General features: G+C 44.0%; 1 protein-coding gene across 2 annotated transcripts; it reads right to left on the minus strand.

Moving 5' to 3' along the window:
* Window positions 1-1,778: 1,778 nt before the first annotated feature.
* PCMTD2 (protein-L-isoaspartate (D-aspartate) O-methyltransferase domain containing 2) lies at window positions 1,779-12,145 on the minus strand. Of its 2 annotated transcripts, XM_027645910.1 has the most exons (6): window positions 11,911-12,145; window positions 8,901-9,229; window positions 7,505-7,607; window positions 5,565-5,736; window positions 4,532-4,655; window positions 1,779-3,010 (listed from the first exon to the last, which is right to left on the minus strand). In XM_027645910.1, exons 2-6 carry the CDS (start codon window positions 9,205-9,207, stop codon window positions 2,628-2,630), a joined length of 1,089 nt encoding a protein of 362 aa, XP_027501711.1. In that variant the 5' UTR covers window positions 9,208-9,229; window positions 11,911-12,145; the 3' UTR covers window positions 1,779-2,627. The 2 variants fall into 2 exon arrangements, with proteins under 2 accessions (XP_027501711.1, XP_027501712.1); XM_027645911.1 differs by lacking the exons at window positions 8,901-9,229; window positions 11,911-12,145 and adding an exon at window positions 6,609-6,631.
* Between the last annotated feature and the right edge of the window lie 3,885 nt (window positions 12,146-16,030).

Consider the following 16,030-nt stretch of genomic DNA (forward strand, 5'->3'; position numbering starts at 1 on the left):
ATAGCAGTATTTATGCATCTTATAGAAAGCTACAAAAATCTAGCAAATGTAATAAAAAAGGCAAATCTGGTGAAAAATCCAATAAATTATCTTTTACAACTGCGGCTGGGATGGGGAATAAAAATCAAACAGGGATAAATAAAAGATAATTCTCCCTCAACTGGTCAGCTCTAAGAGAAGCTCAGGAAGGCTTACTAGTAAGAACCTGAAGTTTAATGTCATTTTTAAAGGAACTCTTTTAAAAGTTTAATAATTAAACCAAAGGATGACCTGGTAGCCAAAAGCAGGAGGCACCCTGAACTACAGAGAGGTGTGAAAATTGTGCCATAATACACAAAGGCACCTGGTATGACACCTATTAAGCAGAAACATCTAACAAATACAGAGAATACAGAGAGCACAGAGAATAATGACACGTAGAAAAAGCCTCTCTTTACCACCATATTCAGGATATTCATCTGTGGGAAGAAATCCATTGCAGTTGTCAGAATTACACGGTGGGTACGTGCACAGGAAACCATCAGCTCAGTGGCCACAGAACTGCCCCACTTAAATTAGAGAAATAAAAACCCAAGGGAGCAAGCTAATTTGGGGTGCCATTTAGACCAGAAGTGGAAACTTAGAAAACCAGAGGCAAAACACAGCCTGTGCCAGTGTTATGTGCCCGCAGGCACACGATACAGTATTAGATGATACTGTCAAAGATACACAGAACTCCTATGGAGCAAGGAAGAGTTCTTCACCTGGGGCTCAGGCATACAAGAGTTATCCATTTATTTTCAAAGCCACACAGAACTTTGACACACTATTTATCATGAAGCAAGTTGTGCAACTCGGGACCATTAACCGAAAACCCGGCGTATTTTTGGCAAGACAGTCTTTCTTTCATTGCTCCTCAGAATGAGGAGACAGCACATACACACAAAAAAAAAAAAGATACCAAAGTGATACCAACTTTAATGCTTCAGATGGGGCAATGCCTTAACACAGCTGCACCACCTACTGAGAGGGGGCCTTTCATCCCCTCCAACTTGAGGAGTATTTCACATCAACACAAACTCAAGTTTCTTTCCAGCCTTTACCAGTTTAGGCAGATTTTTCAAACAGGCTGAACCAAGTAAAACTCTTTCTAAACATGGTACTTTTTGGCCACAGACACTGTGGACTCCCCATCCCTGGAATTATTCAAGGCCAGGCTGGATGGGGATCTGAGTAACCTGGTCTAGTGGAAGGTGCCCCTGACCACAGCAGGGGGTTGGAACGAGGTGGTCTTCAGGGTCCCTTCCAACCCAAACCATTCCGTGATTCTATAATTTCATGGTATTTCCTTCCAGCACCACGACAGGAAGACTTGCAAATAAAAATCAGAGCTCACACCCACAGAACTGCAGAGTGTCAAGTCCTTCCACGTGAGCCTATTAAAACACATCTTCGTTGCTGCAGGAATGAAATAATGCACCAAGCTGAGCAACCTGGTTACACACACTGTATGTGGAACTCGTGTGCACGAGTTGTATTCCAGTCACCTCACCTTGCCACAGCAGGGGCACACACAGAACACCTAAAAACTGCACCAGTCTGGCTTTCCAGACTGTTTCCAGGTTCTAGACACCCTCCAGAAAACTATATTGGGCTGATTTACCTCTCAGGCTGGCGCTCTGCACTTCACTCTGCTCAGCCCGGATGATCACAGTTATCTAACACGACAGCAAAACCCCACAGATTCTGCTTTCACAGTCAGTTTTCACAAACTCACTGCTCTGCAGCTCCTCTCTACCCTCTTCCCCATTCAGAATTACTCTGTAAACATTTCCAGAGACCACAGTCCCAGCTCTGACAACCCCTGCAACCTGTCAAAGTCAAGCAAGCTTTGCAATTCCTCACTTTGCCTCCCTTGCTTTAAAAAAAAAAAAAAAAAACCACAAAAAAACCCCCAACAACTCATTCACTAGAACAGGTGGTTCCCATTATGAAAACCAGTATTCTGTAAAACACTTTTACTTTTTACTGAAAAATTATATATAGTTTATAAGCAAAACAGAGCAACCAAAGTGGAGCTGATGCTTTCCTTCTCATTCAAAACCTGGATGCCACAAGGGTAATGCCAAAAATTTCTTTCCTTTCTGTAAAAGTTGTGCTTTTTCAGATTACTGGAAGAAACTAGATTGGCCAGGTCAGGTTTTACTAATAATCTTAACCATCCATTAAACACACACCATGGCAAACCCATGGCAGGTTTAGTGGGAGAGAGCACAGACAGGAAAGGTCTTTGGGGAACTGCTTAAGAGTTTTTCAAAACTGACATTCAGTAGAGAAGCCATGAAATTTTTAGAGTGTATCTCCGTGCAGTTAGTTTCAAGGGAATTAAATCCTCCTTTCCATAAGCAGCTGAGCATTTCACCGACTTGCTTCCTAAGGAATCCCTGCTGTAGGATAAAACTATAGCACACAACTGAGAAGGACAAAGAAACTCAAAAAAGCTATAAATGTTGAAGTTTACAGCAGCCACATTCCCCAGCCTACTGCCTCGAGTGGTCACATTTGCAGGCAAGCAAGTGGTGTACATTTGTCAAGCCCTAAGAAGTACTTTATTTTCTGCCTAATTCGCACTCTCTAGAAGAAGGAAACTACTTCTCCCTGTAATAAAGCAAGTAATACTTCAAGGGATCGGGCAAAGGCAGACTCAAGACCTTTTCTCTCAAAAAGTTTACAGGAGGGTCTGGCTTTAGTTCAGAGGGTTTGGTTTCTTCCTCTTCCTGCCTCTCCTCCTCGATGTCCTCGCTGTTGTTGTTATCATCTGACGGGCTGGAGATCCGGCTGGCGAAGACCTCTTTGTCCAAGAAAACAATGGTCTCCATGCGCCGGCGACGGACACGCCTCCGTTTAAATCTCGGGGGGTTCTTCAGCCCGTTCCCATTTTTGCTCATCGTTTCCTGATGAATTATTTTCTTAATGGTTCCTCGGATGGCGATGCGAGCCAGGTCCTGCAGGCTGCGAACGGCCACGGGGGCTGGAACGAAACAAAACCCGTGAGCAGACACGGAGAAACTCCCCCCCCCCCACCTTCCAAAAGTACTCACAGGAAAAGTTCTGTTTGCTCAAATTAAATCAGGCCATTTGAAATCCCTGCTGCGATTACACAAACAGCTCTATTCAACTCCTGTCAACTCAGATAAACTGCACTGCAACTTTCCAAACAAAATTTAATTGCGCATTTGTCTCATTAAAAAATTTCCCTGTTTTGATCTCAAGTTCTCAATTATTTTAAGATACACATCTTAAAGATCATAAGAATGCAGACCTAGCAACCAGAACTGTGACTGTTTAATTACTTAGAAAAAGCTACTTTCCTACTGTAGATAACTAGACATGAAGTTTATTTAACTCCTCCATAAAATGATTTTTCTATTGAGCTGTTACTTCAGCTTTGCCAAGTTCTGTATTTATAAAACACAAGTACTACTTATGCTCTTCAAAAACTGCTTCAGACTTACTTAGTGGGAGAAGACAGGATGGAAACCATTTTGTAGAAGTAATTATAGAAACATACAATAAGTTACTGTACTGAAATATCTCCCACAGTAATGGTTTGTAAGACTGTCCTGTCTTCTGCACGTATGTGCTGCCAGCCCATAAATACACGACATAACTCACAGAGCACAAAGAAAAAAATGTATTGATACACACACACATTCATGAACTAAAATGAACTAAAACTGAAACAAAAAATCCCTGTCTTCTACCTAACGACTAAGCTTTCCTGGGACCTGAAGGAAGCAGAAAAAAATTACATGTAATATATGTGCAGGTCTCACTATAAAGCAACCTACATACAAAACATGCTGAAACATGCACTTAGTGAACTTTCCAGCACAGTATGGATTGTTCCCCGAGCTCCTTTCTGTCATGCAGACACCTTTCCAGAATAAGACCAAAGCCTGAGTAATCCCTTTATGAAGGTATCTCTGTCTTCAGAGGCCTCTCAACCCTGAAATCCTAATCTAGAGATTGAGGCCACTGATACAACCTGCACTTCAAACAGCCAACCAAGGAGTGCACAACTTGTATCCCTCAAGCATTCCAGCTTCAGGATAATTCTGAATTGCTGTGGGGTGAGAGCCTTTGAGTAGGTATTTTATTCACAGGTCCTGCTTGTGTATTTCCCATTGAGAACCACGACAATACATAATTCAGGACTGAATTGTCTGCACGTGCAAAAACAATGACCAAACATCCCTCAAAGTTCAGGTACAATTTCACAAGAAATCATTTGTATTTGGAATGATGGTCTAGTGGAAGGTGTCCCTGCTCATGGCAGGGCTTTGGAACCAGATGATCTTTAAGGTCCCTTCTACGACTCCACGATTTAGAATCTATTTTATGCAACTCCCATTCCTGCACGAGACAGACAACTGTTCAAAAAGGAAGCACTTGGAGTAATTTTCCTTGAAAGGATTCCCAGGGATGTCACACAGCTCACAGCCAAACAGCAGAAGAAACCTCCCCCATGCTCAGGAATGTCTGTACTCACGCAAGTGAACAAGCCTTGATTTTCCTGAATCTGCGTGGTTTGGCTGAATCAAAGGAGCAAAAGAAACAGCAAGAATCTTCTTGGTCTCCCAGGCAGAAGGACCAGTACGAGTTATCTTAGTCAACTAAACCAAAACAAGGAGATTATTGTCCATTGTGTGAACTACAGTGAGATTTTTGTACAGAAAAAATGAACAAATGACTTTTCTGCCTGGACAAGTGGTTAAAGTACTGGAAGCTACAACAGTAAAAGGTGATAAGGAGAAATACTGGTGGGGTTTTTAAAAAAAAAAAAAAAATAGGAACCCAAGTTCCTATTAGGATTAGCCCCAAGTAACTTGCAACAGAGCAAGGGCACTGGCAGTTTGGGACACTGCTTCCCCAGACCTTCCTCCATTCTGGGCCAGAGCTGCTGTGTCTGATGCCTGAGAAAACTCAGTCACCAATGAACATTCACTCCTGAAGAGGTCTGCAGATCACTGGATTTATGTTCCAGCTCAAATTTCTTGCTTTAACTCACTGCACACCATCTTACTGGGAAGGAACCCTGACAGGGAGAAAAGGTCAGACACCTACACCTCAGCCCATTAAAACAACACATCCTTACACCAGAGAGATAAAATTGAATTGCAATCTTGAGCTCACACATGGGGCTCTTGCCCACTTTTTACTAAAACTCTGACACTTGTAAGTAGAGACATCTTGCAGGCTCTTTCACAAGCCAGTTAGGGATATTATTTTGTCATCAAGCACAACACTAGATTATGTAATTGAACAAAGCCTTGCTTACATTTTCTGCAGCATGAAAGTAAAATTGCAATTAACAACAGACTTCAATATGTGAAAGATTGGTAGAACTATAAATTTCTTAAATATTATGAATGTGCAGAGTTCAGTTTCCACTCATAGTGAAAACCAGTGCACTTAATGCTTTCTTCAACCTTCTACAAGGGCAAGATAAAGGAACAGTTATTGACTAAATCAAGATCAAAATTAATAACTGAAACAGAAACAGGAGAAGAAAGGCACTCAACCTTCTCTTCCAGAGGCATGACAAGAATTCCCCCAACTTTCAAGAGGTTCTTCATGTAGTCCTCGTGTTCCTTCTGTACTCCAGCACCACAGTAAACACGGTCATACTGAGTGCAGTCCGGGGAAATCTCTAAACAATTGCCAGTAACAAAGGATGGCTCACAAAATTCAAATCTGAAAGTGAAGACGACTTGTATCAGACAAGAATAATACAATTTATCCAATGAATTATCTTCAAAATTCTGAAAAAACTAAACTACAAAAGACACTTGAAAAAAAACTCTTAGTTTTACAGGATTTCTCCTCCAAAGCCCACATATTCTAGATATTATTGTAACAGAACAGAGCTAGAAGTCTCAAAACCGCAGAACAATGAGGTCAGAATTCATGGATTAAACTCTCCAAAGGATAAGGATGCATAATTTCATACTTGAGACGCAGGGAACTCTTCAGAACAAGCTATTTTTAGTCACCTGATGCTGACTCAATTATAATATGCAAATATAAATATTAGACCTCTGATTGCAGACAAAAAAGTCTTTTAAGGACTGCACCTGGGTTTATTGTTGCAGTTTCAAAAGCTGGCTTTCAGATGTGGGGAACTATCACCTGATGCTCCAGAATTATGCTTTGCTGAAGCCAATGGAAGTTTTGCCATTAGCTTCAAAAGAACTGTGATTTTACCCTTCACAAAAAAAGGACCTTTTGCCTACAGCATTTCTGACTCAGTGTAAAAAGAAAAATGAATGATTCTATGATGCTTCTGCTTTTCTTACATGCTCCAAAACTACATCAATTTTAAGCCCTACATTTATGAAGTTGTACAATACATCCATTCTTCTACTGGTATCTTGAGTGGCAGCTCAATATAGCATCTATTTATTCCTAAACACTTCCTGAAGCTTTCTGGTTTTGCAAAGCGTGCTGGACATTCAGAGCAGCCAGTGAACAGTTCCTGCACACGGTGTTCCAACAGCACAACCCAGCAGACATCACTCAGCAATGCCAACTTTCCAGTCATGATGATTCCTGAATTCACAGCTCACTTTTGCTCCATAGCTATATTTGTCTGGAGAGAGAAAAAAAGTCTTCCTTAAAGCATCTATTTAAACAATAGCAATGTGACTCTGAAAAAAACACCCAGCTGAGCACCATCCACGCCAAAAACCATCAGTCTGCTGCCAACATCCAGAAAATACAGCCCTCTCATCAGCAGCTTTCCAGTACAGCAGGAGCAGCACAAGGCTGAGTAGTCTAAAATCCAGCATGTAATGACTTTAATTTTCTTCCTCCCAGGAGGGGAGGATATCAGGTATCCACAGATGCTTCGCTTCCCCGTCTGAACAAACTGTGCAACGGATCCAGAAATATGACAGCTACAACTTTTACTGCTGAGGTTACTATTGGCAGTGGTTATCTTGCTGGAAAGTTATTACTTGTGACAGCAGCAAAATGGAGGTTCTAAGGAAGAACATCAATCAAATCCCAAGCAGTTTTAGTATCAACTTAATCATCTTAAAACTACCTCCTTATTTTAAAACGTCATTTTTCTTCTTTTCAGATAAAACATATTAGGCCACCACAGAAATCAGTTCATATTCTTCTCCTCACCATGCACACTCCCAGACCACAAAAAGAACAAGTATAGTTAGTTAATTGCAAGTTTCGAGCTCTTACTGCAAGTGCATTTCAAAACAAACAAACTTCCTCAGCTCCCTCTAAGCCCTGCAACATCAGCCCTGCTATTGAAAACACAGCAAACACTTCAGAAACTCCCCCACAATACACACGGGCTGCGAAGGTCACACACTGCAGCTCAGCAAGCCTAAGGAGCCCGAATCCTCAGATTACCCTGAATCCAGAGGGGCCACATGGGAGCCAAGAACTGCCACGACTAAAGCCAAACGCACAAAATTAACCCCAACAGGCATTTTGCTCTCACTTGTCGAAGCTGTCGCTCGTTTTAATGAAGAAGTCCAATTTCTGCTTCGCGTATTCGATCACGTCCGAGTGAAGCTCCACACCGTGGTTAACACCAAAGGGACCTGCAAATGTGGAACACCAGGATAAAGGTAACAGGCAACACCAAAAAATCCAGCAGGATTAATACAGTTTGGGTTACTTCCCGGAACAGATTTTTCCCGTGAGTGTCAGACAGTCAGTGTTTGTGTAGGGTCAGCTCTCTTAGCACTACAATGGGAATTGCAACCCTATACCTGCAATTTCTGGCAGCAAATGAGCCTGTCTTGCACAATTGATTCTGACTCATTTGCTCTCAACTATGCAGGAAACTTCTCCATAGCAGGGAAGCACTGCTGCCGTTGCTGTAAAACCTGGAAAAAAAATTCCAAGGCAGAACAACTGCCTGCAAGTTTTAATACATCCCTAAAAATTTTTCATATTATTTTTAAAACCCCTTTTTGATATGCCAAAATCTTTGCAAAGGAATCAGGAAAAGTCATCATCCACTGTACCTCAATTAACAGCAAAAATAAACTGGAAGATACAGAAGTTGTTCAGCACTTGTGTTTTTTATTCAGAACTGACAGGGTAATTTTTGAAAAAATTCAAAAGAATATAAAAGCCCTGGAGTTACATATTGGTATCCTTGGTAATCTCAACAAAACTAGGAGAAAACCACAAATGGGAGATGGGAGCGACACTCTACCCTGAGAACAAACACCTCAGCAGTTAAAATTCTTGACACCCACTAAAGGGAACTTTGTACCCTACAGCCATTTGCTACCTATCCTGGCAGCACAGCTCTGACTGAGACACCCCAGGGTGAATGGAAAGGGCACAACTGCACTTGGGTGATTTGCTTTGTGTCACTGTAGATGTGGTCACAAAATCAGTTTTGCTGCACTCCGTGTTTTCCAGAGAATATTCCCACCCGTCTGCTAGTAAGTGTCAAAAGTGGACCTCAAACATGTCTCAGTCTAAACAGCACAGTGTGGTGAACAGAACCAGGCACAGTGCAGGTGTAGTCACAGCTTTCTGTGGACATGCTTAATCCTGGTTTGAGCTTTGTACTCCTGATCCTGATCTGGGGTCATCTTTAGGAAGAAACTAACCCAAGTTCATGTTCCTGCAGGAATCCACTACGGCCACCTCTGGAAATACATCTGTGCCTGTTCTGATCCGCCACAGAAATCTGGATCCCACCTGGTTCCAGAGAGAAGGCTGCAAGAATCCTGATAAACAAGCTGGATTAATGCATTCTTTACTTTCCCAGCTATCTTTTAGTTCCATTACTTGAGGGATGATTCATTCCAGATTTCAAAACATGTTTTTCAAAATCTAACGCAAACAGTTAACACAATCGAAAAGGTATTTACCCAAGATGAGTCCAACCATAGAACTCAGATAACCAGTGCCACTGCCAAGGTTCAGAAATGACAGCCCTGGTTGCAGATCCAAAGCTTCCATCACCTCAGAGTAAATGCACGGTGCTGAGAGATGAATATTCCCATGCTTCCATGCCAAGTCCTTGTAGGCATTGTCTTTGAACTCTTCCAGGTAGTAATCTGCTCGATCAATGGCTCGGAAGGCCTGTTCCACCAGTTCTGTCCTGATGTATTGTGCTTCCTTCAGGTTATCAATTAATTCATCGTTATCTTCTCCCGCACTCACTGCGCCTCCCATCTTCAGCAGTCTCCTGTAGATACTAAAAGTAAAAGAATAAAGAAGGGTGAGGTACAGAACGTGCACTTCAACACTAAATTATGCTGCTGTGTGTGAAGTACTTTGAGAGAGACCTTTATGTACTCCCAAGGACCACAAGCACTGGAAAAAACACCACCAGCAGCACTCCCAGCCCCCATTCCAACAATGGAAAACAAAATGCAGCAGATCTGGCATCCAGTACCTGACACTAGTGGGGGGGTGGGGAGGAAGAAAATCACAATAGGCAATTTCAATGTGCAAGTCCTGTCTTCAAACGCTCCCAACGTTTTACCAGCATGTCAGCTTTTCCACTGAACCCTTTTATATAAAGGATTATTCCAGCTCCTGTGCTTGTAGGTCATTTTTCATTGCAAGCCCAACCAACAGTGCAAGTTTGGCCTGTCTGTCAGAATTCTGGTCACCAGCAGACTTTCTATCTCTAAGAGCATCAATTAAGAGACTCAGACACAGGCAGCAAATCCAAAAAAATCTCAAATTACATTTTCTTTGAACGTGCATCAGGACGTTGATTTCACAGAGGTTAAAAATGCCCAACAACTCTGATCCATCAACCTTGCTTACTTTAGCAAATAAATGCACTTTCACACAGCTCATCCCTAGAGCTTGAGCCACCCCCATTAGTAAAGCACTTAATGATACAGCAACTGCAGAGAGAATTTCCACTGCAGCCTGTGGAATTTCTTGGGTCCTCTTAACCCCTAGATGAGCTCACCTTCAATTTGGTAACTCCTGAGTGACAAAGATCTCTGAATTACAAACACTTCTGACTTCACTGAGGAGTTCATGGACCTATTCAGGCTTGTGGGTGTGGGGTAAGGAAAGCAAACACTTTCCTTGATGTGCATTACACTACACATGGTTATAATGCTTCATGTAGTTAAACAGCTACAGGTTTTAAAGGAAAAGGTATGAGGGAGAAGAACACAGAAGAACTTATCACTCAGAATTAACCTAAGTCTTCCCCCTTTCTCATATCTTAAGGAAGAAAACATCCTTTCCAGAAAACCCAACATGACTCTCTCAATGATTTATTTACAATGCCTTTCCCTGCTCACAATAATAACCACAGAAGCAGCAGCTTTGGAGTTCATTCCTGGGATCAGAAGATCTGCCTACAGCAAAATTGCTGCGAGTTTATTTGTTACATTCAGCAAGAGCAAATTATAGACTTTCGTTTTCAGAGGAAACAAAGAAAAGCTGCAGGACTCCAAGGAAATTTCACAGTTATTCAAATAACATGCCATTCTGATTACCTGGAGAGGCACACAAAACAGGATATACTTAGGCAGGGACCTCGAGCCAGTTTTTAATCCATTCATGTCTCAAAACACATCAATCCAGTTCAAGACCATTAATAAAACCTGAAATAAAAAGCCACCCCTCTCCTTTCAACAGTGACTCCTTCATTTTCTCTCCAAAAAATGATTGTGTTTTATTACTTCACAGTGGAAACACATCAAGTTGAAGGCTCAAGTGGGTTAACCTATCAATTATTTCCCCCCCCCCTCTTACATACTCAAAACCTCTGTGCATTTGCACATGTAGGGTTGCCTATATCTTTGTTCAACACATGTTTATGTAACATTCCACATTAAAACACTCTCTTTCCTGCGGGTATTGATTCCCTTAAGTTTCTTCTACATATTTTTATTCTTAGGCTTGCTTATTTCTTCCACTCTTTCTGCTATTAAAAAAAAATAAAATCCTAATTTTTAGGTTTAAACTAAGAATACAAAGTTGTGCCTTTAACAGTGTTCCACTTTGGATCCCCAATAAATTCCTCCTCATGTACGTGAGCCCCACTGGGGCAACTGGTCCGACCTGGTTTTAGCCCAGCTATATGAACAAGTGTTTTTCCATGTTCTACAACATGGAATACAACAACAACTGTTGCCTGAAACATTTTTTTAACGAGATCAAGGAACATCCGAGCTGTGACAGGCATCAAAAATAATCAGTTTTATTGGACATTAACTTACTTCCAGTAAAATTAATGTTTTATGTGCAGATCTTCTGACATTCAAATTCCTCTTAATGTAATTCTATATATCTCTTTAACTTTGTGGGAACCAAGACTGTGGGTAGGGCTTATTTTTTAACAAACTTTTTTCCAAAAGAAAACCCTCTCCCTCCACAACAAGCCCAGCTGGAATTTTTACGCAAAACCAAGAGATTTCCACAAATCCGAGCCAGGGACAAAGTTCACTGCGCAAAAATTCGCTGCTCGCACAACACGGACCCCAAACCCAGCAGCGTTTTGGTGCTGAAACATCCCCCCGGGAAAAACACCCCCTTTTTAAGAAAAACAAAACAGAGAACAAGCAAACGAAAAAACAAGAAACGAACAAACCAAGAGAGAAAACAAACAAACAAAAAGCAGAAAACAAACAAAAAAGCAGAAAAACAACCCAAGCAACCGGCCCCACGTGAGCAGCTGCATTCAGCCTGAAACCAAATCCTGGAATTGGGGCGATCCCTCCCTCCCGCTGCAAACAAACGCCGGCGGCTGCTCGGGGGACGGCTCCAAACAATGCACGGGGCGCACAAACGCAATTCCTCAGCCCCAGCAGGTCTCCAGGGCAATCCCTGCTCTGCCATAACGCGCTGCGGGAGGAACAGCAAAGCTGGGGTTATTTATTGATTTAATAAGAAAAGAGGCACCTGAGCGGCCGCGGTTCGGCTCCGCTCGGCTCCGTTCGGTTCGGTTCGGCTCCGCTCGGCTCCGTTGGTTCGGCTCCGTTAGGTTCGGTTCGGTTCGGCTCTTTTCGGTTCGGTTCGGCTCTTTTCGGTTCGGTTCGGCTCCACTCGGCTCGGTTCGGCTCTTTTCGGCTCCGCTCGGCTCACCCCAGGCCGGCGCGCTCGGGGCTGTAAACACTGCCCAGCTGAGTGCCGGCCGCGCCACTGCGCAAGCGCGGAGCGCACCACCGCCGCGGGCTGGGGGGGGGGGGCGCGTGGAGCACACCACTGCTGTGCCCGGCGGGGGGCGCCGTGCGGGCCGTACCATGAGGGGCCGGCGCGGAGGGGGAGGGGGGGAGGCGGACAGGGCTGTACCACTGCGGGGCTGGGTCCGTGCGGGAGCGCCAGGGATGGATTCCGGTGGGATTCTCCGTCAAACATGGGGAAATCTGCCAGCAGCTTCTCACAGAACACACCCCTGTACCCCCCACCCGCCCCCGCTGCCAAAACCTCGCCATGCAAACCCAGTGCAGCGTACCAGGAGCACACACAGACTAGGAGTCCCTTCTGTCCCATCTGTCCTGGGAACATCTCCCACTCCCAGTGTGGCTGGTTTCCCCCAGCCCTGTGCCCTTCCACCCTGCCCTAATTGCTTGTTCCCGACACGGGGCTACATTTCCACACCTGCTGCTTCGACTCATCTCCCAGTTCTCCCAGTTCTCCCAGTCCTTTAATCCCCACAGTGACAGCACAGTGCCCCAGCTCCCGCTGGGATCAGGGCTTCCCAGGGCGTGGGACGGGATAAGAGGAGCTGGGGAGATGCCAGTCAGAGCTGGCACACACAGTCCTGGCGCTGGAGCTGAACCAGGTGTTCTGATATTAGTCACTCTTGGGGAAAAAAATCATGGGAACTTAGTGAAAAAAAAAAAAAATAAAAATCTCTGTGAGAACCGGTTGATATTCTTAATTTTGAGCCTGTGAACACCTAACTTGAGTTACATCCTTGAATTCTGTTTGTTGATTTGGTTTTTTGCTGCAACCATAAATGCCAGGTATGAATTTACTGAGGAGTAAGTGAGCGAGATGCAATTCACCTGATTCCAGGGGCTGAGCCTTGAAGGAAACATGGAGTATTGTAAGACTTCACAATATCTGACTTGCCATTTGTGTAGTGAGGGATCCCCTAACATGATCTGAGTGTTAGACACCTAATTTAAATTTTACCTACCCGTGTAAGCTCACTCAGTGGTTGTAACATGGCAGGGCCTGACAAGACAAGGGGAAAAGGTGTCTCCTGTGACCTGTCTCAGACTGAGAAAAATTATCCTCTAAAACTGTGCGTTTGTCTTCATGTTCAAGTGACCCACACAGCTCTGACTGAGGCTGCAGATCAAACAAAATTGTCTGGACTGGCCTTAGATCTTCATGGACTCCATACTACACACAGCTGCAAAATGAGAAGGAAGAACGACATCTAAACAAGAGGCTTCTTGATTTAAGTTGTCTGGAGATGAATTGTGGAAAAAAGGCTGTCTTGGCAGACACAACAAGCCCGCAGTGAGAAAAGAAAATAAGAATTACTCTGGTAAATGAGACTCCAATAGGAGAAAGTGAATCAGCATCCGAGATTTATTTATGCTTTAAGGTGATTATCTCAGCTGCCTTCATTAACGTGGTAACAGCAGACTCTGCAAACAGGCAGCGGGGTAATTCTGTAGATGTCTGCACTTTCATTCCGCAGAAGACAGCTGCCTGGGAGAATGGGATTATTGGTGGGAGAGCGAGCACTGAAACTCCTCCTTGCTGATTCAACCAAAACAGGCCGTGGTGATTGTGCTCAGGCACAATGGGCAACACAGCAGAAACTGCAAACGCAGGACAGACAAACTCCTTGCACGTGTGATTCCAGGGCTTCCATTGAGCATCTGCTCCCCTTGCCACTAGCAACACTTGAAAAATAGCAGTTATTTTGTGGTTTGGGGGGGGCTGGTTTCTTTTTTTTGTTGTTGGTTTGGTTTTGTTTTGGGTTTTTTTTGTATGTGTAAAATTTATGAAAATAAAAGCTGGGTAAAAAAATTCCCTGTTATTGCTAGAGCACCTGCAGTGTAGGCAGAGCATGCAGGGGCAAAGGGGAGCACTGCTTGTGCCTCTTTCTTGCAGCAGCAAGTCCTCAAGAAGCCCAGAAAGCCCTTGAGGAATGTTTTAGGGATTCCCAAATACCCTGTGCTGTCCCAGGTGTATTCATGAGTCCTCCCAGCCCTAAACTGCCAAGACCGATGAGACTTGCAGCTTCTCTGTTTCTAGACAGAGAATTACAGGAATTAACCAGGAGAAACACACAGGGAAGATACTTACCCAAGAGACAGGTTATTTTCTGCACCTCTATCTCATGCACATCTCTGCTCCACATGGCCCAAATCCCTCATGCCAAGCTGTGCCTGTGCAGACGTTGCCACTGCTCCGTGGGCTCATCCCCAACTTCCCACCGGCACCCCCTGGTTCTGCTCCCCCAGGGGCTTTTTCCCACCTACCTTCTTCAAAAATGTAGTTATTGCTGAGAACACCTTCATGTATGTCATAGCATTGGGGTCCAGCTCTGGAGGAAGCCAAAAATTGTCTGATAAAATTGCAAATTCCCCCACACACACACATTTAGCAAAACAGAATGGTTGACTATTTCATGATTCCATGGGTCTCCAGCTGCCAATTCTTCGTGCTCCTTCTTTCCCTGCTCTTTAAAAACACCTTCCTTTCCTCCTTAGAGCTCACCTGGGGCTTTGTTAGCCAGGAGTTACAGTCAGTGGTAGATGAGTAACTCACTCCTGCCTCTGTGCTGTCCGTAAATGAGTGTGGGCAGCTGCCCCCGGCTTGGAGAGCCCCTGCGGACTCCGGGAGTGGGAAAAGTGGAGTGGGAGTGGGAAAACGGAGCCTGCTGGCGCTTAAATCCCGACGTTACTCTCTCGCAGCCGTGTACCACAAGGTGTCCCCAGCAGTACAGGCATTGCTGCGGGGTTCGGAGGTTCCACCTCAGCATCTTCTCCGGGGCTGGGGCAGGGTAGGGACCCTCACAGGCACAAGTACAACCCCCTGTCCCTACTCTCAGCAACCCCCAGTCTTACCAGAGAGAACCAAGTTTCCATCCTTTGTTAGCTGAGGGAAAGCCGAAGCCAAGATTTTTCTTGCCTTTCCTTGTCTCTATTTCCCTGTGTTTTACAGTTTCCTCCTTCATTTTTTTCAAACCAATTTCCTTAATAAGCATTTTTGAAACACCAGTCAGAATGAATTAACTTCTGAACTCTCTCGTAGTGATGATCAGTTAAAATGGGATGTTTTTATTTATTTGGAAGGTCAAATAGTAAAATGCATTTTAGCCCCCAAGCCAGGGCCCAGCAGACTGAGCTGACCTGCAGCCTGGCAATACAGATGGTTGTTTAAGTCAACGGGGTAATTAGTGAGTGACAGGAAGACTCACATAAATTAAGAGCTGTGGGAGCATTAAATCACGGGGTTATATTTTCCCCATTTTTTCGTTTTGTAAAATATGCTGTGTTGCCTTTTCTGGTCAGTTTGGCACTGTACCATTTCCATATGCAAATACTATCTGTGCATATGCACACATATGCATATATGCAAATACATGCAGACTTATGCGTTTATAGTGGTATTATTATTAACACACCGACAGCAAATCACTTGAGATCCTCCTGCCCGTGCAAAGGGGATGTGTGTGTGTGTGTGTGTCTCCTAAAGCTATTCTCTTGCTTCACTTCATCCAAGGGCTCTGTGAGCAATTGCTGAAGCAAGAGGAAGAGCATATGTCTTGATTTCCACTGTATTGCACTGTGCATAACCACTGCCACTTGGAAAAAGGGCTCATAAAGACCTGGATTCATCTCACTTAAGTGTGTCATTAAAGGAAAGCAGCCAGGAGTTGGTGCAGCCTGGCTGAGAGTGGGAGAAGGTGTCACCAGAGATCCATGACAGTGAGGACGTGGAGCAACGAGGTGCTTCATCTTTTCATGGTGTTACCAGGAGAGTCAGTGAGCCCCGCTCTGTGCCCTGTCTCTCTTCTGTCTCTGCCATGATTTAGGGCACAACTGCCAAA

The sequence above is a fragment of the Corapipo altera genome, unplaced genomic scaffold, assembly GCF_003945725.1.
Source record: "Corapipo altera isolate COAL_440 unplaced genomic scaffold, ASM394572v1 64, whole genome shotgun sequence".
In the NCBI taxonomy this organism is placed as follows: domain Eukaryota; kingdom Metazoa; phylum Chordata; class Aves; order Passeriformes; family Pipridae; genus Corapipo; species Corapipo altera.